Raw genomic sequence first — 27,813 nt, 5'->3', positions numbered from 1 at the left:
GTGTGCTTTCCTATGACAGGCCTGCTTGTCAGACTGACCCTGTCTGAAGTCTGGGAACTTGGAATCAAGAGGGTCCCCACCATTCTCTGGTAAGTGTGGCTTGCTGTGCCTAGACTGTTGGTGCAAACCCTGTGGTTTATGCAGCACATATCTTTGCTGATAGAACTCTGAAATTCAGGTATGTGCGAGGCAGAGGGTGCCTAAATGACCAGTTCCCACTAAAAACCTCTGAGTACAAAGTCTCTAATGAGCTTTCCTGGAAGATGTTTCACACTTTATTGCTGGAGGAATGAAGTGTACCTTTGTGATGCCACTGGAGCAGTTCTCTTGAAAGCTTGTGGCTGGTTTTCTCTGAACCTCCCATGCACCTTTCCCTTTGCTTATTTTGCTTAGTGTGCTTTCACTGTAATAAATCACAACTATCAGGATGGCTATATACTGAGTTCAGTTAGTCTTTCTAGAGGGACGGATGTTGGAGGTGCTCTTGGGCTGTCCCCCACACATAAGCTGATATACAAGGAGAAAAAAGCAATGAATACACACTGTCCCTAAGCAAAGTCCAGACACTGGACTTACGAGACAGATACTTTGTATCAGCTCTTTTAAGTATATGTAAAGAATTAAGGGAAATGATATTTAAAGAACTAAAACATAGTATGAGACTTATATCTCTCCAAGTAGAGAATAACAATAAAAAAGATGTGAATTATAAAAGAGAAACAGATATTCTGGAGTTGAAAAGTATAGTAACAACTGAAAATGTCACTAAAGGGGCTTGTATTCACTTCCTAGGACCGCTGTAAGAAATTACTACACTCTACATGGGCTAAAACAATAGAAATTTACTCTTTCACACGTCTGAAGGCTGGAAATCTGAAGTCAAGCTATAACTTAGGCTCTGTTTCCTATTGAAAGAGCTAGAGAACTATCTTTCCTTGCCCCTTGCTATCTTTTGGTAGTTTCTGGAAATTCATGGCTTTCCTTGGATTGCATCTGCATCACTCTAAACCCTGCCTCTGTCATCACATGGTGGCTTTCTCCCCTCTGTGTCTGTGTGTCCAAACCTCCCTGCTCTTATAAGGACAGCAGCCATTCAATCAGGGCACACTCTAATCCAGTGTAACCTTATCTTGATTATATCTGCAAAGACCTTATTTCCAAATAAGGATACTTTCACAGGTACTGTGGGGTACAACTTTAATGTATAATTTGGGGAGACACAAAGCCACAACAAAGCTGAACAACAGATTTGAGCAGGAAAAAGACAAAAATTTGAAGATAGATTAATAGAGATCCAGTCTGATGAACAGTGAGTTAAAAAATATGGATGGGAGAAAAAAATAGCAGAGCCTCGCGGACCTGTATAATACAATAAGCATGCCAACATATGCACAAAGAAAAGTCCCCAGAAAAATAAAAGACAGGGAATGAAATATAAAATAAGTAAAAGATAAAATAAATAAAAGAGAGGGACAGTGAAGATATGTGAAGGAACAATAGCCAAAATCTCACCAAATTTCATGAGAAACATTAATAAAAATATTCAAGAAGTTCAAAAAAGTCCAAGCAGGATAAACCCACCTCATAAGAAAATTGTTCAAGGCCAAAGACAAAGAGAAAATCATGAAAGCAACTAATCATTCACAAAGGCTCCTCAATTTTATGGCTAATTTTCATCAGAAACCAGAGGCCAGAAGGCAGTGGGATGACATGAAAAGTGCCAAAAGACAGAAACTGTCAGCCAAGAGCTCTGCATCTAGCAGATGTCTTTCAGTAATAAAGGAGACATTGAGACATTCCCAGATAGCATCTGAGAGAACCCACTGCTTTCACAAGGCCTACAAAGAAATACTAAGGGTCCTTCAAGCTGAAATGAAAAGACAACAGAGTAACTTAATTCTACATGAAGAAATAAAGAGTTGCATAGGTTAATATACAAGAAAGTGTAAATATATAAGTATGTATATGTTGGCTAATGAATTTAAATAAAAAATATAAAAGTATGTAAGATGTGTATAATTGTAAACAATGTATTATTTTCTCCTGATTTAAAAGGCACCACCTGAAGTCAATATTATAAACATGCTGACGAGCACACAGTGTATAAAGATATAATTTGTATGACCATGGCAATAAGGGGAGGGTGTGCATTGAATCTACATGAAGGTAGTTTCTATATGCCATGGAAATTAATCTGGTATTAATCCAATTAGAATGTTATAATTTAAGGTGTTAATTATAATCTGAGGGAAGCTACTAAGAACATAACCCAGAATATATAGCAAAAGAAGCACCATGGAAATGTATTCGGTACGCTAGAACATAACATAAAAAACCGGTAATGGAGGACTATTAGAAAAGAGATGACATATACAGCCAAAAAAACCAAACCAAAACAAAAAACAGATACCAATGCTACCTGATTAGTAATGAAATATTCATGGATTATATACTCCAATTCAGAGGCAGATATTGGCAGAATGGATTTAAAAAAACCCTATAATCTCTATTTGCTGCCTATGAGGGAGTCACGCTTTAAGTCTAAGACAGAGAGGTTGAAAATAAAAGGAAAATAAATGCTAAGCAAGTAGTAACCAAAAGAGAACGAGACTGGCTTTGATAATATAAGACAAACTTTTATGACATTTTTCTTCTAGAAAAAAAAAGGACATTTTATAATGACAAAAGGGCCCATCCTTCGAGATTATGAACGTTTTACAAGAGAACTCCAAAATACATAAAACAAACTGACAAAAATGAAGAGAAACAGACCCCTCAACAATAACAATTGGAGACTTCAATATTCAACTTCCAATAATGAAAAGTCATTTCTTGTGATGCTCACAGGGTGGGAGGAGTAGGGGCTGAGATCCATATTTCATGGTGCAGGTACTGAAATTTAGAGATTAAGTGACTTTCTCAGAGTTGCAGCTCAACTGCAACTGAATGATGGTTCTGAGTCAGGGGATACAGACGGTTCCCTGGAGATAGAGATCCCTGATCACCTGAATACGAGATCAGGTCCTGGACACCTGAATTGAGCCCTTTCCTCACTCCCTTGCTCATATCCTCTTGCCCCAAGGTTTCTGCAGGCAGACACCTGGTATGTCAAGGAGGTGCCTCACCAAGAGGATGGCTCAAATCCTGACCCAACTCCTGGCTCTGTGTTTCAATCCCTGACTCAAAATACATTGTCTTTCCTCCAAATGAAGAACAACCCTTGATGGAGTGGGGGGATCTGAGCATGTCTCCATCTCCCCTCACTTGCCCCCAGCACTTGATTCTATCTGCTGCCTTTCAGTGAGACTCCCTGGTGGTCAGGTGATCACCCTGAATGACCAGTAGTCTGCTTGCCTCCCAACTGGCTCAGAACCCAGGACATTCTAAACCAACTGCCCACGTGACAGTTGCCCAAAGAACTAGCTTCGTCTTCAACTGACCAAACTTGGATGATGAGCAGTTCATTAACTAGGAGAGGGGTCTGCCAGGCTGGACTTTTGTGGCTTAGTGGATGAAATCTACATACCTCCCGTGTCTCCCTATCTGACCCACCCTCTGAGCAGCCACTATGGAAGGCATGGCTGAGAGCAGGAAGTAGCCACACTGGCCCTTGAGTATGCACCTTCCCTGCTCACTCCTTCCTTTCCAACATCCAGTGTCTTTTGTACAAACCACAGTCTTTCTTCTTGAATCTAATTACTGATTTTACTCCCATGCCACCTTCAATGGAGTAGTTAGTGGGGGTGATATTTGTGGCCCTACCATGTTGTTTGGTCAGATGCCCATTTCAATGTGGCTGAACCACTGTGGGCACAGCCAGCAGAACAGTGGACAGCCAGCAGATCTTCTTAAACACAAATAGTTATATTGTGAATCCCGTGTTTGAATCCCTTATGATCTTTTTCTTTTTATAACCTGAGCCACAATCCTAGAAAACATACTGAAAATAGAACTGTTGATATGCAGCTGAGAGAAGACCCTGGGAGCACATTCATTCATTCCTATGCTGCACTTCTGTTCTATGAGCAAAGAGGGGTATTATGATCTGTGATGGGGCTGTGATTTTATGAGGATGAGACAATGTAGAAAGGCAGCACAGCACAGGGACGGAGAGAGAGAGAGAGAGCATGAGAGCTGGTGTCTGGTGGCTGGTATCAACTCATGCTAGAAGACACATGTACCTGGGAAAGTTACTTAACCCCTTTGTCCCTGGTTCCCTGTTCTGCGGCATGAGGCCTATTTACTAGTATTCCCTTACGAAGCTTAATATAAGACAGTCCAGACAGCGCCTGGAGAAAATGACCGGTGCTGCGTAAGTGCTACGTAAGTGTTCCAGCATTAACTGTCTGCAAGAATAAGCAAGGAATACAGGAGTGGCTGCCTCCGGAGAGGAAACTCGAACAGATACAGGGCAGGGGAGGGTGCAAGGTGACATTTCAGCCCTCACATGGGCATGATGCTTTACAGCTCATGGAGAGTATCTGTCATCATTTCCTGTCATCCCCCATCATCCTCATGGGTTATGCAGGGTAGGTGCTGTGACCCCTGTTTTGTGATTCATGGCTCTAAATTGTAGAGATTTTAAATGATGCCTGGAGTCACAAGGCTGATGACAGATCTGAGATAGGAAAGTAGTTGTTTCCTTGGGGACAGAGATCCCTGAACAACCCCTACGGCCTCCCCTGAGTCCTCCAGATCATGTGCTGGACTTCTGAACCAAGGGCTACCCTCCCTCCATTCCCCAAATTTTCCTGCCCCAAAGTTGCTCTCAGGACATAGAAGGTGCTGGAGCCAAGAGAAGGGCACATGCCTCCACCCAAACATTTCAATCTCTGACCCAAAAGCTATGATATTTTCCTGAAAGGAAGTCCCTTAACAGGTCGGGGGAAAATCCCTCCTCTTCCCACGTCATCACACATCAGCTGCCTCAAGGCAGACCGACGGTGTGACCAGTGGGCTGCTTGACTCCTATGTGGCCCAGAGCCCAGGATTTTCCAAGCCAACTTGCACATATAACTCCTCTCTAATGAATCAGCTTGGCCTTCAAGAACCAACCCTGGATGAACCACTAGCTAATGAGGAAAGTGACCTGATGGACTGGTGCTTTGCTGGTTTAATAGATGAAGCTGACATGTCCTCCACTGTCTTCTGACCACTGATCTGAGCAATAGCCTGAGCAGGCAGAGCCTACACTCTGAGTGTGCACTTCCCGCTCCCCAAACTCTGAAGTCTCTGTAGACTCCTCACCCTTCTCTAGACCTTGCAGTTGCAGGGAGAGAGTTTCTTCCCTCTGCCACCAAATGTTCATTCCACCAACCCAATGGCATTGTCCCTTCTCACCACTGTCCCAGGCAGCACCCAAACACCCAGTAATCCTGTTCACATCAACCAATGGAAATCACTCCATGAAATCCCAGTTTCATTCCTTTATAAAAACTCTGTGGATTTATAGACCGCTGATGTTTGGTTTTGGATCTTGACATCTACGTTCAGAAGAGTTAACCTGTGATTTCCCTTTACTGTGATGTCTATTGCTAGGTGGCATCCAAATTCTCCTGATCTGATGAAAGCAGTGTAGGTGTGTTCCCTCTGCATATGTTCTCTGGAAGAGGATGTCGGAGAGTGGCATCACTTCTAAAACACTTTGTAGAAATCAGAGGAAACGATCTGTGCCTGAGTTTGTTTTGTAGAAAAAAATAGTTTTACATTTGTTTTTTAATTGATGTTTACTTTACATATTGTAAAGTCCCCGAATCTTAAATGTCTAGCTTTATGGTTTCCTGTAATATAAATGCATCTGTTGCCAACACCAATTTGACACACAGAGCATCTCCAGGACCCTGGCAGCCTCCTATAGAAGGACTTAAGAATAATATCTAACTTATTAGGTTACATGAATAAAATCATCTACTCCATGTATAGTCTAGGCACAACGATTACACATAATTAGCTCAGAAAGAGTGTGGCAGCGTCCTTGGAAGGTAGTTATGTTGCCTGTATGTACTATTACCACCACCCTGTCTCCGCTTTTGTGGCCGCATGCATCAGCGGTCACCCCAGTGTTTGGTTGGTTTTCCTGCGGTGCCAACAAGGAAGTTAGGGAAGCAACGGAGAACATGTGCACTCGTTTGCTTTACCATTTTCATCCCAAGCGCCCTGCACTCACATTTCCTCTTCCTGTTCTTCTTTGCCCCAATTTGCTTTGTCTTTTCCTTCTTTTGAGTCCATTACAAAAAATTTGTTAACAACTGAAAGGAAGACAAGAATCAGGCATAACCAGAGCCGCCCAGGGCAGGTAACCATTAAGTGGAGGATGCTGAGAGCAGATCCAGAATTCCCGGGGCCCCCCCAGCAGGGACCCTTCCGACTCCCAGCCCAGCTCCTGGCTGGGGCCATTCAGGGCTGCTCAGCAGGAGTCCGTGGTACAGACCCAGCGTAAGGAGCCAGAGCAACACTAAGAATGTGAATGAGGTAGGCTGCAGGAGGTTTTATAGACATTGATCCAAGGACCTTAAGTGCCTGTATGAGACCACATACTACAGGATGAGAATTATAAAGAGGGAATGGGGGAAGAGCTACAAAGAGGAGCTTATAGATAGCAAAAACAAAGTGAAAAGAGAGGAAAGAGGAAATAAATTGCATGCACAGTTTTGCTCCCTGCATGTAATCCTGTGCATGGATAATTGTAGGAGTGGGGAGGAGGAAGCCTTGGGAAAGGACGGGGACAGTCAGGGTTGGGGTGAGAACTTGGACCCACTGCTCCTGGCAGGATAAAGGCCGACCTGGGGATGACTCTGTCTTCACCTCTGCAATGAGGGAATGGGTCTCTGTGATCTGCAACATATTTTTTCCAGCCTTCAAATTTCATAACTGTGACCATGAATGAACTCCTGTGTCATCTTGTCCTTACAAGAAGGCAGTCACTATCCGCATGCATTTCTGTGTGTGATGTTGCCTTCCTCAGTACTCATGACTCAGTACTCCCCTTCCACTTCTCTCCACTATTTAGTGTTCATCGTCCTTCTCCGTGTCAGCCTCTACCAGCCATGTTATTTTAAAATATGGGGACACCGGAGGAATGATCATGGGTACACTGCCAACCTCCCTCATCAATCAATTGATCAATTAACCAATCCATCCAAACCCAGGGGGCACCTGTAATGGGACTGGGGTTTTGTTGGGCCCTATGGGAGAGAATGGCAATGAGTTCCACATACTACCTGTCCTGTGCCTGGGGTAATTGCAGTTACTTGAAGATCGTTCTCAAAAAATCCCATAGGTTTCCTAGCCCCCTAGAGAGCATGAACATGAAATCAGAAGTAAGCTAACTTGTCTAAATTCCCTTAGTCTATACGTGGGGCAACAGGGGCTCTACAGCTGATGCGATCACATAAACACACAGTACCTGCCACAGTTTGCCCTGAACCTTGGAAGGACTGGGAGGGTGGGCTTTGGGCAGGCCTGGGGTAGGCATGACCAAGGTGTGGGGGGCAGGGCCAATGTGTGGCTGAGGCAGTGGGTTCTGAGAGGAGCACCGACTCCCTGCCCTGCTGTCCAGAGAGAGGTCGTGTCCTGTGGCCAATGCCAGGTGACCAGGTCAGCAGGGCTGTAAAAGCTGGTGTGTGAAATGGGCCCAGCAGCTCCTCATACAGTCCTCTAGAATCCCTGCCGGCCATGGAGGGTCTCCAGGGCAGCTGCACATGGGCCTCTTTCAGATGGAAGCACATTCACAGTTCAGACTTGGGTGAGGTATGGAGGCTGGGATGAGCTAAAGGACATTGGAGCATATGCATAATTGCAGAGGAAAGGTTCTTCAACTCACCTAGCTATGGAAGTGGCCTTTAAGGAGGAGCAAACAGGACAGGAACATAATGTTACTAGTCCTGTACGTTAAAAGGGAGAGAGTTGACCTCTCATCTACCTCCTGGCTCATGCTAGAACTTTGTATCCAGATTCAAGTGTCTGTTGGGTCGCACAGGATTACATCCATCAAGGTTAATAACAAGAAAGATACCAAAATCCCAAGAGGTGCTAATGAAACAGAACCTAAGCTTTGACATCTGGCAGTGGGAAAGAGAAGGAAGTACAGGTTTCAGGGGAAAGAATTTTTTTTTTTTTAAAGATTTTATTTATTTATTCGACAGAGATAGAGACCGCCAGCGAGAGAGGGAACACAAGCAGGGGGAGTGGGAGAGGAAGAAGCAGGCTCATAGCAGAGCAGCCTGATGTGGGGCTCGATCCCATAACGCCGGGATCACGCCCTGAGCCGAAGGCAGACGCTTAACCGCTGTGCCACCCAGGCGCCCCCATGGGAAAGAATTTTTAAATAGGAAAGCAAAAATGATTGCAAACACAGCACACCTGATGCCTATGGACTCCATTCCTCTTACTAATATGTCATTAAAATATGAAATGAACAAATTAGACTTGTACATATATTTCCCTACCCCTTCTGCTTTCCTATCCACCTTCCTCAGTCTCCAGAGCAGCAGGTGCAACCCAACTGTACCCGGAACCCTCTTGCATTGCTTCCTACCTGAGTGTTGTTCCCTACCTGGAGAGTCATCCTCCTCACTGCTGGAATCTTGAATGCTCTCCACAAGAAAATCTATAGACACCCAAATATGATATATAGAAACACATCAATTAGAGGGGCTCACCCTTTCCTCCTCCTCTAGTTGAGGCTGTGTGGGTCATACGGCATCAACCTGATATTTCCTGTGGGTTCTCAGAAGTTCTCTATACTTGGTGGAGTCAGAGCCCTTCAACAAGAATTGATCACAGTTACAAACCTTCGAATGAGACAGAGATGCTGAATGAATCAGCTTTCACACTCTCAGTTCTACAGGCACATTGCAGCTCTTACCTCCAAACTTACCACCTGAGATTCAAATTAGTATGCGCACATTTGAAATGTAGCTAGTGTGAGTGAGCAATGTGGTGTTATTTTAATTCGCTGAATGTTGGTGTAAAATTAATTATAAGCAGACACATGTGGCTAGAGGCTAGCACCCTGGAGAGCACAGTTCTAGAATCCAAAGATGAAAAAGAGGTCACTTGCCCTCCGCTGGTTGTTTCTTGGTTGTAGTTTGCTGGCCTGATCTGATCATTCATGTATAGGCATTTCTGGGCTCATGCACACATGACAGGCACAACTTAAGACTCTGGGACACTAAACAGTAAGGTCAACCACCAGGTCCTAGAGGAAGCGACTTACAGAAATCCCAATGTCACTGCATAGAAACAAACAAACAAACCCTAAAATATTTATGGAACCACAAAGGACCCCTAATAACCAAAACAATCTTGAGAATGAAGAACAAAGATGGAGTCCCCACACTTCCTGACTTTAAAGCATATTACAAAGCTACGGTAATCAAACAGAATGGTACTAGTATAAAAACAGGCCGATAGACCAGTGGAACAGAGCAGAGAGCCCCCAAATAAACTCACACGTACATAGATAAATGATCTGTGACAAGGGTGCCAAGATTGCACAATGGGGAAAGTAAAGGAGGCATGGAGTGAACACTGACACTCCCTAACCCAGCTGTTTAGGAGATTTGCAACAAGGGTGATGGGCACCAAGCTAAAAGCCAAGTTTTACTTTAAATTCCTATTTGCCACTGTACCTTGGGTATGGACTTACAGGATTTGAGCATTTCTCATGGTATGGTGATGTCATAAATTACATTAAATTATCGTCCTGATTCTTAACTGCTCTGGGCCATGTACAAGCAATGACCTCAGCTATGACAGCTGTTGGCCTGCACTGTCCTACATGGGGCCTCTTAGCTCTCAGAATCAGTGGACTGACCAGGAGCATGTGGACTTTCTATGTGAGTTTCACTCTAATGACTATGCCAGAGCTGGCTGTTAAATCCATCTATAGTTGTTCTGGGTTATGTGACCATTGAGGCCACCTTATAACGTGGTCAGTGTTTGGGACATGTGTACACTTCAGTACTTTGGGAGTGTACACGGATGCTGAAACCCCCCTGCTCTGTGACTAACGATCCCGTAGCTGAGTGATAAGTGCAGATCAGTAGCACAGAGCATCAGCAACGGGGATACAGGCCTAGGTCCACACTTTGACTTTCCTCCTTAGGAGGTCAAGACCTGGGACAGTCTTTTCTGCTCTATCTCCATCTGAGGAAGGGAACATTCAACAAACTTCCAGGCACAGTTGTGGTGATGGAGGAATTCGGGATTGTATGTGAAGTGTTCAGTGGTGAGGAGATTATTTTGCAAAGTTGACATTGCATTGTTCTGTGTAAATGGGAAATACCTCCTGAGGAAACACACACATACTCAATACAATCACATTTACATTGACACCACATAGACACCCCTTAGCCCTCACACATAAACCACACAACCTAAATGACCTAGTTGTTCTGGGGCCTGTAGAACATGGTCATAGTTCTTTACTGGACAGTTGGTTTCTCCCACTACACACTCAACCTTCATTCCTAGCAAGAACCCAGAATCAGGGTGGCTCTCCAGACCAAAGCAGACAAGAAAGCCCCACCTTTTTCATCACGTAGATTATTTCTCAATGAGTGATTATAAAAAAATGGAATGCTTTTATTTCCTGTTGAATTCATCTGCAATTAAAAAAATGCAAAACACTATGAGGATGGCATCATCCTAAACACTGCTGGTACAAGTCTTTTGTTCTCTCTAAGAAACCTGATGGGAACCAGTGGTTGAGTCAGGGGCCCCAAAACAAAGAAATGAAGCAAGGTTTCTATTTTGGACGAAGTCAAGCTTACCTGGGGGAGAGATGGGACCCCTTTCTCTGCCTTGTCACTGGAAAGGTCCTCCAATGGGCACTCCAGGGGGTCTGGGGGACATGGAGTAACTGTCAGGACACCGATGGTGCTGCTCAGAAATTACTCAGGGAGCTCTGATTGATGTGGACATGGGGCAAGAGGGTATGGATGTGATTAAGAGGCAAGGTGAGCTGCTGATGTCCCATCCTCCTTGGTGTATGAATGAAGGCAAAAGAGAGGAGCAGGAAGGGAGTGAAAAACAGAGCTTTTGGCTTTCTAGCTAAGTGGAATCTAATTTATGTGAAATAATCCATCTAAACAGGGTAAACACTCAAAGATACAGACATAATGAAGAGAAGGGCCACATGCACCCCAATGTTCATAGCAGCAATGTCCACAATAGCTAAATCGTGGAAGGAGCCGAGATGCCCTTCAACAGATGACTGGATTAAGCAGATGTCCATATATACAATGGAATACTACTCAGCTATCAAAAAGAATGATTTCTCAACATTTGCTGCAACATGGACAGCACTGAAGGAGATAATGCTAAGGGAAATAAGTCAAGCAGAGAAAGACAATTATCATATGGTTTCTCTCATCTATGGAACATAAGAACTAGGAAGATTGGTAGGAGAAGAAAGGGATAAAGAAAGGGGGTAAACAGAAGGGGGAATGAAGCATGAGAGACTATGGACTCTGAGAAACAAGTTGAGGGCTTCAGAGGGGAGGGGGTTGGGGGAATGGGATAGACCGGTGATGGGTAAAAGGAGGGCACGTATTGCATGGTGCACTGGGTGTTATACGCAACTAATGAGTCATCAGACTTTACATCAGAAACCAGGGATGTACTGTATGGTGACTAACATAAAAAAAAAAAAAAAAACATTAAAAAAAGTAATTATTGATAAGACTGTATTTATTGCCATTTGATTACTCTGGTCATCTCTTTGGTGGCATTTCCTTGATGAAACCCCCTGAATCCTCCCCTCTCATTCATCATCTTTCAAAGCTCCTGACTGGAGAAGTTCATACACCCCATGACATAATCTAAGCACAAGACTGCTGAAAAGAGCAGAGCTATCTCAGGGTCTCCAGGATCTAAGGAGTCAACCTCAGTTAGCAATTTCGGACAAGCCAGTGTAAGCGTGTGAACTGAGACCGGATGTGTAAACTGGTGAATGTTTGAGACCATGGACTTCAGAACAACATGGACTTAAAATCACCTTGACCTGCAAGGAGAGAGGGATTTTTCTGGTCAAGGATATGGACAATTATCCTGTCACAAGAGAACCAGTCCCTGATCCATCAGGTCCGAGCCAGGGAAAAGTGGCTACCATGTATCTGACCAAGATGCGGGGGCCTTGAGGGAATTTCTGCCTTAAAAAGAACTGCGTAAGGAAATGCAGGAATGCTGAAAATCCTAGCTCATAGGTCAGCATAGATGTGAATAAACCAGGCTTAGCTGTGGCCTTAAAGTACACCTCCCGTCTTTTTCCCATACACAAAACAAGCAGGAATAGGAATCCAGAGATCATTGACAAGGATCCCAGAAGGATTCCAGTCTCAGTAAATGGTGAACCTGGAGCCCTTAGAGGGAGACTGAGGATGGCAAGTCCTGCCTGCCCTCAGACTATTTGCAAATTACCTTCCTCTGGCTTTGTCCCTTCCACATGCAGGATTTGATCTCTTTACATGTTTTTCCCCACTTAGTGCTGGTGCAATTCCAGAGATTGAACTAGAAAACTACAAGTTCTCGATACTGGGTCAAAACAAAAACAAAACAAGAACACCACGTCAACAAAGGAAGCAGGAAATAGTCCACCTTCCTTTATAGTGGAAAAAAGCGGCTCCTGTCCTGGACAGGAAGCAGTTCTGGGGAGTGTGACTCTTAAAGACTCCCACTTTCAGTGGTTGTTGCTATTTCTGTGGAAGTACCTTCAACCTCTAAATCTCAGGAGTTCTGAGGGGCTGCCTTTGCTGTTTGCCCAAATTTATTGTACTGAAATGAACCTGTCCTCTGAGTAAAGGGGATTTGGGGGTACCCTCCAGTAGCTAGGGAGGAGGACTGGCTCTTCTCCTTCCTCCCACATACAATAGCTGATGACGCTTTAAGATTCCTTAGTTCAGGAATGAATATGAGAGTCTATATCTTCTACGTTACTGTAGGAAGTAAAAGAACAAACCACACTCTCGGGCTCTAAAAGAAAAAAGGGCTTTAATATAATAATATTTGAATTTACCACTTACTATTTAAGAGAATAAATATTGCCCCCCGTCAAATAACTAAATAGATGGGAGGAAGGGATGTGGAGCACATGGGGCGGATGCACCGCAAATCCCCAGCTGCTGAGGAATCCCTGCAGGGCCACTGGACACTTGCTCAGCCCTGAGGTTGACTGCGGCCAGTTCTTCTCCTTCTTGAGTGCTACTGACCAGCTAGGACCGGGACTCCAGCTGGCAGGACAGGGTGTAGCTAAGGACAGAGGGACACCTGTGAGTTGCCCAGGAGCTTCCATTTAAGAGTCCCTGCCAGTGCTTGCCCACAGCTGGAGTCAGGCGCCCCGGCAACAAGGCCTGAGGCTGCCCAGGGAAGGAGGATCCCAGGAGTGGCCAGCAGAAAGAGTCCACCCCGAACCTCACCGACCCAGCTCCTGATGGGCCTCACCTCTCACCTCACTGAGAGACTCCATAGCCTGGAACCAGGCCCAAAAAGGATCCTCGGGCTCTAGGGTGTAATTCTTGGCAGCCACCTGGAGCAGCATGATGTCCGTCATGACTTGGTATTCCTGAGCAGAGAGAGAAGCACAGGATGTATAGGGAGCCTGGGGCGGGGGGGGGGGGGGGGGGTAGCTGCAGGGCCTGGTGAGGGTTGAGCAATGGGAGAGGGGAACTGTCCCGGGTCCTGGCACACATGGCCACCCTCCTGCCTGCAGATTCATCCAATCCCAACCTGTTCTCAGAGGTGAGTATAAATAGCCCTTCCTACGGGAAGCTATCCTTGATGGCATTCCTCTATCCCCACTTACTAACTAGATGGGTCTTCCACTTCTTTATTATCAAACTATCCCAGTAAACGTGAGACGGAGGGGATGGAGCCAAGCAATGTTCTTCCCAGGGACATCTCTGAGGCCTACTCCCTACCCTTTCCTACAGGAAGTGACACACAACCTTATTCTTTTTCTGGTGGTTGATCTCACATCTTTGGAAAGCAGAGAGCCAAAGTCCATCAGAAGGAGCCCCCTGGTTATTACTAGCACCTTACACCCACACCTTCTAATGCTGCGCTAAGGCCAAGACACATTTGTGGGCTCTGCAAACACTGATAATGGGACTGGGATCTAGGCAAGGCTCTGGGGTCCAGAGAAAGGACACGGGGCAGATGGACTGGCTACAGATCGGGACCCTGTAGCACTACCCTCTCGGAAGACAGTAGGGGAGGCCGAAGCCTCAGGCAGGAAGGGGCTGCTGCGGCTACTGAGGTGCTTGCTGATGTGGAGGGTCCTGACTTCATTCTCCCCCCACGGGCAACCTCACCAGGGGAGGCTGAGGTCCAGTCAGACAGACTTCACGCAGCTTTGCCTTCAGGAAGCTCTGCTGCTTCACCAGTCTTCGGCACCGGGAGCCGTGTCCTAAGTGCAGCGTCCCTTCACTTATCACTGAGATGGGCAAGAGACCCCAGCTCACAAGGGCAACTGTGAGGCTGTCATGAGGGGAGGTTTGCCGAGTCCTGAGAGCTCAGGGCTCAGTACAGGGGCGCTCTGTTCCCAAACCTCCGGATTCTGGTCCCTCCCCCACAATCCTCAGGCTCACCCACCTCCAGATAGTCCTCCATTGCAATATCCAGCATCACCAATTCAGTGAGGAAAGTGCCAAGTTAGGGGACAACACCCTGTGTCATGAGCGGTAGGGTTGGGATGAGTCCCTGCTCTCTGATGCCCATGGGGACCCTCCCCTGAAAATGCTGCAGCCTCCTGGCCCACCCCAGTTTCCCACATGGAGCAGCCTAGGACCCTTAGCAGTCTCCCCTCAATTCCCTTTCCCCTCACCCTCCAAGTACATCATACTCTTTCTAATCACCTCCAGGGCCTGCTTTTAGAAAATCACAGGGTATATAGTCCTGGGCTCCTCCCCATCCCGAAACACATTCTGGATCCAGCTTTCTAGACCCTCCTGCTGGTCACTTTGAAACAAGAATTTTAGAAGCAACAGGAAGTGGAGCTGGAGTTGAAGTCCCAACTGTACTGATTTGGAGGCTTCCAGCCCTCAGGGAGAAGCCCCTCTCCTCTGACTTTGGAGGCCCTGGGCCTCAGGCACACTCACCTTCTTCTGCAGCCTCTTCTTCTGGGCTCTCTGGAGGGCCATCACCAGGGTGGCAGATTTATTAGATGGTTGCTCCTGTAGGGCCAAGGACAAGATCCTTGAGACCGTAACACCCTCAGTCCACTTGCCCCCACCATCTTTTAATTCAGACCCTAGACATCTGACTTAAGTCCGCTGATAACTGATAAACATTATCCTTAAGCATGCCATGAGTGATTCTAGAAAAATCTCAGCTCCAACATTCTCCATGTGTGACCCTGAGCTTGCAGCCTGGCCTCCCTGAGCCTGTCTTCTCATCAGGAAAAGTGAGAATTCTACCTACCTCCCATCGTCTCCTGAGGACTCAGTATCGTATTACTATCATTATTGTTGTGGCCCTCAACCCATCCCAACCCCTTCACTGAGCAGAGCCCTGTCCTCTGGGCTTTCAAGGTTTGTACAGGTGTCCATCTGGACTAGCTGTTAACATAGAGAGACAGGGTGTCTAGGCTAGCGAATCTGGTTGAGCAGCACCTGGTTGTTCCACCCCCAATGGAATCTTCACCCCAGCCTGTCACCACATTCATGCCAAAGGCTTCCCCTCTCCAAGGAATGCTTCAGGCCATTCCCTATTTCATCCATGCAGGACCCTGTTCCCTCACACCCTTCTTCTCTTTCCAGACCTGCACCTTCCATGCTACCTTGATGACTAGTTTCCTGCTCTGTGGGTTGTCTTCAGTGCCCAGCTTTTTAAAGTTTTGAAAGCACTTCCTGAATAGAGGGAAAGGAGGCAGGACGATTGGAGGACTAATGTGGCAGGATTGAGTGCAAGTCCCTTTTATTTGAGAACCCCAAAGTGTCAAATTGCCTGGATAACAGTTTTCTCTGGGTTCCTCTGAGCACTAAGGTCTTTGTAGGACATGGGAGAGAGCTCTGATGTAGGTCATCCTATGACTCCATTCCCATATTAATTGAGCAGCTCTGTTTTGGTCAATTTTGGTTTCAATTGGGCAGAGTTTAGTGGTTGTAAACACATGAAAATATTTATTCAGCTCAGCCTTGTGGGGGAACATTTAGGAAAACTGATTTCTAAAGCAGGAGACATGGTGGCCTATTCTCCAGGGAGGCTGAGAGACCCGCCTGCCAGCCCAGGTCCTGTAGTCAGGGATTGCTGCTTCCCAGGAGGTCCAAGCTGGCTGAGGGGGAAGAGGACAGGCCTCTGGGAGATCCCTCATCCATCCTGGTCCGTCCATGCAGAGAGACCGTCTCACCTGGAAACGTTCTCCCATGTCTTCTTGGGGTGGTATATTGAGACAGTCTGCAGAGCCGAGACGATGGCATTCAGGGAGTAGTAGTTCTGCAGGATTTGACAGGCCTGGGGAGGGAAGAGAATGAGCTGTCACGTGGGTAGTGGAGGCTGATTTTCTCTAGAGCTTCAGTCACCCTCAGTTTAAATCACTCCTCCTGGATGAAGCAGATGTCCAGGGACCTGCCGAAGGGCACATATAAGGCCCAAAGAGTCCCAATGCTGAGAGACAAAGGATTTTACCTCACTCCAAGGAAGAAGTCAAGGAGGAACAGAGCATCCCAACATTGGGCCATGCAAGTCACAGTCAGCCTCTGGAAGGAAGAGCCTAGGGACTGCACAGTCCCTAGGGCAAAGACCAGGGCCTTCCACCCTGAGACCTGATCAAGGGAAGAGCAGTGCCCGAGACGCAGGAGATCACCTCAGCTGGGCTTCCCGTTGCATACCTTGGCCACCTTGATCCAGTGCTCCACCACCATGGCCCTGTCCCGGGCTGTCATGCTTGGGTTGCCAAGGCAGGTAGTGATGACACACTTGGCCACACCGTTGAACTGGGCGACAGTGGCCCGGACTGTGGGTGCCAGGTGCTCACTGCCAGGCTTATTGCGCTTGGACCAGACGGAGCCCAGGCACTGATGGGGCAGCAGCTTCTTGAACAGCTCCTAGAGAACAGGGGGAGGTTTGTTCACCCAGCTATTTCACATGCAAGAGTAGTGTCCTAGATAGGGGTCACAGGTCAGAGCTAGAGCTCAGAAAGCTGAGAATGTGGCCTGAGCCTGGTTGGAGTCCCTGGATGTCACTCCATTCTTTTTCACTGAGGGGCCCAGGACAGGATGGCCCAGGAGCAAATAGAGACGAGGGAAGGAAGGAGGGCATTTGCATCCTGATCATCCTCACAAACTCCAAGCTCCACGCTGCTGTTCAAGGTGGCTCCTCCCAAGGGGGACTCTTCCCCTCCAACTATTCATCCCTCTGGTTCTACTCCCCTCTCAGATACACATTCTCACATGATAGCTACAACCACAGGTTTATCTATCTGCCCTGCACTTAAGTACACATCAGATACCTAGTAATTGATGAGGGTACTCAGCCTCCAAAACAAGTGGGTGGGCGACCCATGGACTTGACTGAACACAGAGAGCTGCCCTCCTCCACCCACGGGACCAGGGCCTGCCCATTGGTCTCTCCATTCTGGCTCATTTCTTCTCCCTAGTACCTCCGTATCAGTGCTTATCAGGGTCTCTCGCTACAGTCCGCAGCTGGACAGTGAAAGCTTGGGGCTAAGCACCTTGATGGGTTGACAGGGTTGGGAAGTGGTGGAGCTGAGATTTGGTCCCAGACCATAGGAGTCCACATCAGGGAAAGGCAGGTGTGAGGCAGCCTACAGCAGAAGAAACGCTTGTCCCTGCCCCACCCTGAGAGCCTAACTGCTCACCGTATCCATATATGTGAGTTGCTCTGTCACAAGCCTGGAAGGGAAGTCCAGGAGGTCAGGCTTCTCCTCACCCAGCTGGTTCTTTGGGGTGACACAGCAGGAACCATCTGGGGTCACAGTGGGCTCTATGTCTATTGTCAGAGCTGGAGTGAAAATTCCTGGGAAAGCTGATGGTCCAGCTGACTGCAGCTCAGCACCCGGCACACATGGAGATGATGGGAGCATGTGTTCCAGTTCTGCAACAGCTGATGGAGGGGAGGCTGGCTCTGACACTGCAGGTGATGGTCGATGCAGAGCTGGGGTTGCCTCTAGCTCCATAGAAGGCCCTTTTTCTGGCTCTGCAACTGGAAGGAGCCCTGGAGCTGGCACTGGAGCAGGTTAAAGAGAAAGGTTCATCCACATAACTGACTTTCCATGTGCCTTTCCAAAAACAGGACATATACCATGGCCTTAAGGAGGGCACGTATTGCATGGTGCACTGGGTGTTATACGCAAGTAATGAATCATGGAACTTTACATCAAAAACTTGGGATGTACTGTATGGCGACTAACATAACATAATAAGAAAATATTAAAAAAATATATCCAATGAATTTCCAATCCATGAGCCCCATTCCAGATAGCCTTCCCAAACTGCAATCTCCCTTACCCTCTGCCTCTACAGGCTCCAGAAGTTCCCGCTGCAGCAGGAGAATGGGGGCATGGTTTTTCAGGTCCCAGTCATGGCACTTCAGATGTACAGAGCCCCCCCCCCCCCCCGCTTTACCTCAAGTCATATGTGGAGCACAGTCAGAGGCCTGGCCTTTCATTCCACATGCTACTCCCACAGCACCGTTCTTTCTGTGTGGGTCCCAGAAGATGGCCCCAGGCCACTTCCAACCCCTCTGTAGCTGTCTTTGCAGTGGTTTGCTCATCCAGAAAACCTGAATGAGTGGTTTTTCCACTTACACTCTTCACGGCCATAGGTCTAGTCTACTCCGTCTTCCATGCAGACCAGTATCAGGGCTTAAGTTTGAGGCAGATTTGTGAGTGGTCTGCTCACCACAGCTTCTATTATTGGCCCCAGTTGTGGTCAGCAGAGGTGGATACGGAAAGGGGCAGGCAGAGCAAGATGAGACCATCAAAGGGGTGGATGTTTTAGGCACCAGCTCAGCCCAGATTGTGCTCTGCTTCCCAGAGGGCTTGAAGGCCCATCCATAGCTCTTTTTGACTCATTTGCTTCTTCAGGAAGCCCCCCAAATTCAGCCCTCCCATGGAAACCAAGAGATCTGTGAGATCTATGGCTCTGAAAGTCCCTCCCCAGCCACAACCCCTGTATCTCCCACCCTGCTCTGTGGAGGCAGCAGTCTTTCCTTCTGGACCCAAAGACCGTGTTTTTACTTGTTATAGTCCATCATAATGGTACAAACACGGGTGGATCTATTCACACCTAGAGTAGGCCATGAAGATGTCACATCTAATGAACTATGGACATGGGTGCTTATGATGTGTAGAGTGACTATCTGACCCTCTGACTAAAATTGAGACCCAGACATTGTATCTACTTTGTCGACTGAGTTATCTTAGTGACTGGAAAGTGCCTGCATTACTACATGCCTAATACATATTATTGAATGAATGACTCCTAACCAGTACTTTCCAAATACTGAGTGGACCTTGGGCGGCTCTGCCTGCCCCCAGTGACTCCCTAATCTGGTCACATAAAGGACCAGTGCCAGGACCAACTAGATGGAATCTCAGAAGTCCTTTGCAAACAGGAAAACTATGAGCTTTCCATTTGCTTTTGTAAACCCAGAAGGGCCACAGGCCTGTGAGGGTTGAGGTTGAGAGCTTCTTCACTGGAGAGCGAGAACTACTAAACATGAAGATGCCCAGCATGTTCAGCAGCCTTTTCTACAGAGCCAGGCCCCAGATAAGCCCGTGCCGTGTTTTCTCCCATGATTTCCTACAGTAACCCTATGAGATTCAGCCTCTTACCACCCCATTTTTCAGAAGAGGAAAGTGAAGCTCAGAGAGGTACAGTGACATTCCCAAGACATACAGCTAGTAGGTGGGAGTCTCACTCCTGTGCTGTGCCTGGGGTGGGCATTCACCTGTTGAACTGCTGGCCCAGGACCTGTTGGGGTGAAGTGAACACATGGTATTATGCAGAAAATTGTGATATTTGATATGTTTATATCTGGGAAGAATGGTACCAGGGAGCGTACGAAATGCTCCACTGTGCCTTCTCTGAGCATCAGCATCGTGCAGGCCTCGTCCAGGGACAGGATTAATTCTTTTTCCCCACCAGAAAGACAGGGGGGGGGGGGGAGCGCAGTGTACTCAGCTTCAACTCCATGAACCACCAGGAAGATCAGGGTCTGGCGTTCAGACCAGAGACTCCCAACGCTTCGGGAACTTGTGCAAGAAAAGGGACTTGAAGGCCCGCCCAGAAAAGGGCTCTAGGCTTAAAGGTGCAATTGGCTTTAGGGGTGAAATGATAAACCATTGTTCCCTTTAACCCATTTTGTTAGTTGAGCAACAATAGCATTTCTCTCTTTTAATAGCCTTTATTAAGAACTCTATGCCTTTAAGTCATCGGTAAACATCCCTACTGCAGACAGGAGAAAGCAGAAGCTTAGCATCTCCAACGCTGCTTGAGATCATAGACGTTGGGCCTGAGAACTGTCCAGAGCATGGAATGCATGGCATTCCTCCCATGCTGATGAGGCCTGGTCTGTTCCTGACATGGGGAGAAAGGTTCAGGGGAAACCACCCTCCTTGGCAGGCCACAGGGGAGCCAATTGTTTCTAGTGTGGGTTCTGGCCTTGCCCTGATCATCTGTGGGTCCTGAGATAGGACATGAATTTGGACCCATTCTCACCCCAGACCAGCACTGGATGTTGTTGGTGGCCTGATGCACCTGCTGCTTGTCAAAGGAGATGAAGTAGCTGAACCCTTGGAGCAGCTCATCAAAGATGTCCTGGGTGGAACTCTGAAAAGATAGAGCCAGCTACCTGGGCCAGGAGGCATCAGAGGCCTTCCACCCAATCTGTGGTTCTATGTTCTGGCAGATCTAGCAGCTAAAAAAAGTTTGTTAAGACACTTAAGTGTTCCTTGCAGCATTGCTGAAATGGCAACAGAATTGAATCATGTCAAGTTCCACCAGCCTTGAAAGGCTGAATTACTGTGGCTGACGACCTCCTTTACGGAGGTCCAAAAAGACATATAAGGACACAGCTTGTGACCTGGTGGACCTACAATGATTTGATGTACTCTGAGAAATGACGCGTTATAGAGAAACATATAGAATGACTTCATCCCACCATTCCTTTTATGTTCAATCACCCTATTTAGTGTGAGGATTTATAAGGCCTTAGACAAGTTCTCCAAGGACAGTGGAGCTGGGTTCTACACAGGATACCTGGGTGAGTAGGGAAAATAATAAAAACAGTACAAAGACACTCATGGCTTCGGGAAAAGTAAGATAAAACACAACAAAACAAAATAACCTACGCCCCTAAACTGCAAAAAAACATTAATTATATTCTCTACCATTCCCATATATGTGAAGAGTCTTCCTACCTTATCCCATAGCTGGTGGTGGAGGTGTAGATGTTGGGATTACTTTGTGGTTGGGCCTGAGGGACACTCATGTGGAAACACTATAGGAGGGCCCTAGGTCTGTCCCCATATTTGTGTGGGGGCCCTGGGTGTGGAGAACCCTCTTCCCATTCTCACCTCAGGCAGCACTGATCCTGGGTGGTCTGGTGCACCTGACACTTGTCTAGGGAGTTGGAATAGTTAAAGTCACAGACCAGCTCATCAATGATCTCCTGGGTGCAGCTCCGAAAATGCAGTGCCCCATATATATGGGGCCAAGAGACATTAGTGGCCTCACGGGACATTGCCACAAGGGGCCACCCCCATTAGAAATCGTGTTCTCCAGTTAAGGCTAAGAGAAGCAGCAGAAAAGACATCCAACAAAGAGGAAGCCAGATGAAACCCTAGGGCTCATGATTAACATACAGGTGGTTGAGCTTGGTCCCCAGCACTCAGCTTCTCATCCTGCCTGCTATGACCTGGGGTGTGAACATGAAAGATGGGCCAGGTTCCAACACCTGGCAGCTTGCTTCTGCCCAGGAAGGGCATCCTTCCTCTGCCCCCTCCTCTACACACACATACACATACACACACACACTTAGTGAGGGGCAAGAGGTGTGGGCCTGCTGAAGTAGGATCACTGTTGTTGCCTGCTCTCCAGTGGGCTGCTCTGAGCTGCCCTGTGTTACCTGTTGGTGTCTCCTGCCACATGTCCAGAGGGCTCGGAAAAGCGGGCTGAGACGACGACTACAATGATGTGAAAGTCTTTCTCTCTGGACTTTCTGGGCCAAAGCCCCTGAAAGTAGGAATACAGCAACAGAACATCTTGTTCTCTTGAACGTCTCGAGTCAAGTGAGCTGGAAAGCAGGCTTTCTTTGAATGGATGTGCCTGGTTACCAGAGTTCTAAGTTCAATTGGGGCCTATCACCAAGGAAGTGAGGTCGCTTCTTCAAGATTCCAGTACCTTGGCCTCTGCCGTCTCTTGGCAACGAACTGTTTACTTTTCTCCCCCATGTCATCTCCTTAACTGTACACTATGAGCCAAAAATGCCATAGCCACCACTCTCTGGAAATGTAACCAGGGTCTGAGGTTTCAGGAGACAGAACTGAATTCAGACCTTTTTTCTTTGTTTTCCCAGTTCTGAGTCCTAAATCATTGTGTCTCTCACATATTCCCCACTTTCCCAAGCTGCTTAGTGGGGATCAGGCTAGAATCCACTTCTTGGGACATCATCAGGTGTATGTGGATAATGTAACATGGGTGGGGTGGTCCCCTGTGTATCTGAAGCACAATTTTCAGGATGGAAGAATTACAAGAAGGGGTGGGACTTGGCATGGAGGGCCGCTCAACAGAGGCCTGGGTTCCAACAATGTAATATTGGAACACTTTCCCACTTGGCCTTGTGTAAATGTGGGCACTATGATGGGGTGGAAATGAACGAAGAAGCAGATATTGCTGTCCTCTGTAGTTAAACTGTTCAATTGTTTCCCATTATATTTAGAATGAGACCCAGTTCCTCATTTTTTTAAAATTTTTAAAAAAGATTTTATTTATTTATTTGACAGAGAGAGACGGCCAGCGAGAGAGGGAACACAAGCAGGGGGAGTGGGAGAGGAAGAAGCAGGCTCTTAGCGGAGGAGCCTGATGTGGGGCTCGATCCCATAACGCCAGGATCACGCCCTGAGCCGAAGACAGACGCTTAAGGACTGCGCTACCCAGGCGCCCCAGTTGCCTCATTTTTGTCTATGAGCGGAACAGCCTTCACAGTGGCTCCCACCGATCCAGACTTGTGGTATAGGCATCACTCTCTACCCATTAGGTGGTTAGTTACTGGCTTCTGACCAATAGGATGCAGCCAATGCGATGAAATGTGATGTCTAAGTTTCAATTGCAAAGAGTTTCTAACTTCCTAGTTACTTTTCTTGTGTTCTGCGTCTCACTCCCTTTCCCTTTTTCTTCTTGATCTCTGAACCAAAAATCGAGCACAGATATTTTGAGCTGCCATGTGTAGAAGCACACATGGCAGAGAACTTGGCCTGTGCCAAGGCCAGAAGACACAAAGGAACTCAGATTCTGAGTCCAAACAGCTTCCCGAATCATGTGAGCCAACTTGGGAGAAAATCCTCTGCCAGTCTAGCCTCAGTCACTGCTGCAGCCTCTGCCACACCTTGAGCCTGGGGAACTATGCTTATTTGTGCCTGGACTCCTCACCCACAAAAACTGTGAGAAATTAAATATATACATTTTAAGATTCAGGCTACTGGGGCAAGGCAGTAACATAGGAACAATAGATAAGTAACAGTCTCCCAGGCCTCAGCACCTCTCCCTGCCTTCCTCCCTCCCCTCTGCTCTCCTCCTAGTGTCCCTCCAGCCACGGGGGCTGCCTTTTTCACCTCCTCTGGCCAAACCAGCTCTGTTAGTGAGTGTCTGCAACAGCGGTCCCTTCTTTCTGACACACCGCACACAGACTTGTGCAGGTCTAGCTCCCTTTTGTCAATCTGTTTTCAGCAATGTCACCCTCAGTGAGGCCTTTCATATTTTCCTATCCAATGACTTCCCAGCCTTCCTTCATTACATACTTCAGTCGTCGTATATAGCACTTGCTCTTTTCTTTCACGTCTTTGGTTTGTGCTTTGTCCATCTCTAGACTGTGAGCCCCTAAAAGCAGGGAGCTCTTGGTATTTTCAGCTCTCCTCATGGGTCCACCAAGGTACCTGGCATAGGGGAGTGCTTAGTGTATAGTTACTGAATGAATAACTGAGAAGATCTTGGAGCCCACCTCCCCTTTTAACAAGCTAGACTGTAGGGAGAAGCGCAACTAAAAGTTTCGAGCTGTTTCTGGGCAAGGGGACAACCACAATGGCCTCTGCCTGACTCTTCCTTCTCCAGTATCTCCAGCAGAACTGATGAGGCACCATGGACAAGGAAGCACCCTGCATCACGTTCTCTGTCTCTAGTGGTACAGCCCCAGGCAGGCACACCACCAAAGAAAGGGGTGCTTTTATCTGGGTGTCCTCAAGGCAGTGGCTTTCCAGAGTCAGAGTGGCAAAGGAGCAGGATCTCCAGGCTCCAAGAGCAGAATAAGGGACCACAGAAACCTCCCTTTTCTCCTTTTTCTGTCCACTCCCATGGTGTCCTCTTTACTATTCCAGCACCCTCACCTCAGCCAGAAGAGTGATTCTGCACCCACCCTTGTATGTCCAAATGAGGACCCTGAAGGTCTAATGGAGACTGGTCTTGCCCCTGGACCCCAGAGACAGTGTTCAGTGCTCTGGCACTTTCCCAGAGAACATAAACAAATGATAAGCAGGTATGCGCAAGCCCAAAGCGCAATGACCTATCACATCAATTGGAGCAGCTGTCATAACAACGACAAGAGACAACAAATGCTGGTGAGGATGTGGAGCAAAGGAGCCTATGCGCACTGGCGCCGGCACTGTGCAAAACAGTATGGAGCGTCCTCAACACACTGAACACAGAACCACGGTATGTGCAGCAGCTCCACGTCTGGGAACATTCCATAGAAAACAAAGGAATATGTCTAAGAAATACCTGCACTTCCATGTGCAAGAAGCTTTATTTACCATAGCTGAGACAAGGAAAACATCAGTGCCCATTAGTGGTGAATGGATAAAGAAGTGTTACCTACATAATGGAATATTAATCAGCCATAAGAAAAGGAAATCCTGCTAAGTGTGATAACAGTTTTGGACTTAGAGGCATGATGCCAAGTGAAACAAGTGAGACAGAGAAAGGCAAACACTACATATGTGTAGGTATAGATATATATAGGGAGATAGATACTATATAGATGATAGATACATAGACATTTTCCCCTTTTATGTGGAATCTAAAACAAAGAAAAGAAAAGGCGGAAAACTAATTCAGAAGAACAGATCAGATTAAAGTAACAAGAAACAGAGGGGAGGGTGGGGGCAGGGATTGAGTGAATGGTGAAAAGGTACAAACTTCCAGTTTTAAGATAAATAACAGGGATTTACAGTACAACATGATGACTGCCGTTGATACCGCTCTATGGTTTGAGAGGTGTTAAGAGAGTAAATTCTGAGAGTTCTTATCACATAATAGCTTACACATACACAGTGTGTCAATTATATACAGTGATCAATTATATCAATAAAACTGGGCAAAAAATATTTTAATATTCATAATGGGCATCAGGAAAGTTGACTTGGTAAAAATAATGACACATAAGCAAAATGTAAAACAGCAGAACCCACAGTCAGTAGACTATGATATGGATAAAAAATCCAAGCCATTTGCATAAAAAATTGATTCTGATTTTTAAAATCAGTGAATTAAAGTTAAAGTAGATAAAATAGAATTTTAAATTGTGCTACATTTTTAAAAATTGATCAAGGAATAAAATGTCTTATTAAATTAACTCTGAAAATACCGTTTTGAAAAAATTTTCATGTTTTGGAAAATTCTGATTTTAAGCTTTTAAGTGGGCACAGAATGAGAACATTTTGTTGGATCAAAGTTGTCTCCAGGAAAATGGGTGAGACAAAATAGCAGCACCAAAATGGCAAGACTAAATTGTCCTGTGTTCATTTCTCTGTATTTGCAGTTTTTAAAGAAAAAATATTTTTATTGACATACAATACACATAATCAAAAATCTACCATCTACCGTCTACAAATCTACCATTTATAGGTTTATATTTCATTAAGTACATTAAGTTCATGGAATACATTTTAAATGTATTAAATGCATTAATACCCTTTCTACAACCTCCGTCTAACCCAACTTCACATCTCATTTCATCTTGTGAAACTAAAACTCTACACCATGAATCAGAAACTTACCATTACTGCCTCATTCCAGCCCTTGGCAACACCATTCTACTTTCTGTCTTTATGAATCTACTTTGGGTAGGTCCCAAAAGTGGAGTCAAAGCTTGCATTTTTATGAATGCACTTAATGTAAAAGTTCACCCATGTTGTGGAGTTTTGCAGTCCTGTAGGAAATAAGCGTGTCACTTACCTGTTCTTCCGGTCTGTCTTCTGGGGGAGGGGCCTGCTGCTTGGCTGTTCAGGCTGCTCTGCCTGGTTGGCCTTTCACCACCCCTTGTCAGGGGGTTGGGTTTAACGTGAGGAGGTTGTCTGTGTGGCTTTGTTCCCTGGCAGATTTCCATGCCTCCTTAGAGGGTCAGAGGAAATACGGCTGTGCAGAAAACTCTGGCCTAGGGCAGCAAGATCACGGTCACCTTTCTTCAATGAAACTTCCAGGTCAAAACATCTCCACTTGGAAAAAAACCTGTCAGCCAAGAATGCTTTATTTGGAAAAGCTGTCCTTCAGAAATAAAGGAGAGATAAAGACTTTTCCAAACAAAGAAAAGCTAAATGAGTTCCTCACTACTAGACCTGCCGTAAGGGAAGAATTAACACCTATACTACTTAAACTCTTCCAAAAATATCAACATAAGAGGAATACACACAAACACATTTTAAGAGGCCAGTATCACCATGATACCAAAACCAAATAAAAAGACTACAAGAAAAGAAAATTATATACTGGTGTCCCCGATGAATATAGATGAAAAAATTCTCTTTAAGTATTAACAGACTGAATTCAGCAGCATCTTAAAGGACCATATACCACGATCAACTGGGATTTGTCCAGGGGGTGCAAGGATGGTTCAACATATGCAAATCAATCACTGTGTGACACATCACATTAACAGAATGAAAGATAAAAATCATATGAATATCTCAATAGATACAGAAAAAGCATTTGACATGCATTTGACAAAGTACAACATGCATTCATGATAAAAACCCTCAACAAATTGGATCGTGAAGAAACGTACCTCAACACAATAAAGGCCACATACGGCAAACCCACAGCTACGGCAAACATCACACTCATTGGTGAAAGACTGAAAATTTGTCATGTAAGATGGGGAACAAGACAAGGGTGCCCACTCTCAACACTCCTATTCAATACAGTACTCGAAGTCCTAGCAGAACCATCAGACAAGACAAAGAAATCATAGGCATAAAAATTGGGAAGGGAGAAGTTAAAACTGTCTCTATTTGCAGGTGACATATAGAAATCCTAAAGACTATAAAAACAACCCTGTTAGGTCTAATCAATGAATTCAGTAAAGTTGTAGGATAGAAAATAAATGTACACCTAGCAGTAGCATTCCTATACACCAACAACAAACTATCTGAAAAAGATATAAGGGAAAAGATACAAAGAACATTTATGTTAGGGAGAAAAACAACAAAATACTTAGAAATAAACTTGAGCATGGAGGTGAAAGGTCTCTTCACGGAAAACAAGACATTGATGACAGATACAAAAAAAGAAACCCACCAATGAATTGAATGGTATTGCATGTTTATGAATTGCAAGAAATAATGTTAATTACCCAAGCCACCAA

At 46.1% G+C, this 27,813-nt stretch overlaps 1 protein-coding gene across 1 annotated transcript in view; it reads right to left on the bottom strand.

The window, feature by feature from the left end:
- The window catches only part of LOC125281939 (dual oxidase 1-like), a 383,795-nt gene that overhangs the window by 270,195 nt on the left and 85,787 nt on the right, over nucleotides 1-27,813 (bottom strand). The window contains 5 exon segments of the mRNA XM_057313042.1: nucleotides 8,555-8,608; nucleotides 13,444-13,564; nucleotides 15,099-15,173; nucleotides 16,349-16,452; nucleotides 26,409-26,681. Of these exon segments, the coding sequence (XP_057169025.1) occupies nucleotides 8,555-8,608; nucleotides 13,444-13,564; nucleotides 15,099-15,173; nucleotides 16,349-16,452; nucleotides 26,409-26,559 (505 nt within the window). The 5' untranslated portion in view covers nucleotides 26,560-26,681.

The sequence above is a fragment of the Ursus arctos genome, unplaced genomic scaffold, assembly GCF_023065955.2.
Source record: "Ursus arctos isolate Adak ecotype North America unplaced genomic scaffold, UrsArc2.0 scaffold_16, whole genome shotgun sequence".
NCBI classification, from domain to species: domain Eukaryota; kingdom Metazoa; phylum Chordata; class Mammalia; order Carnivora; family Ursidae; genus Ursus; species Ursus arctos.
This window is presented reverse-complemented; position numbering and strand designations above follow the sequence as displayed.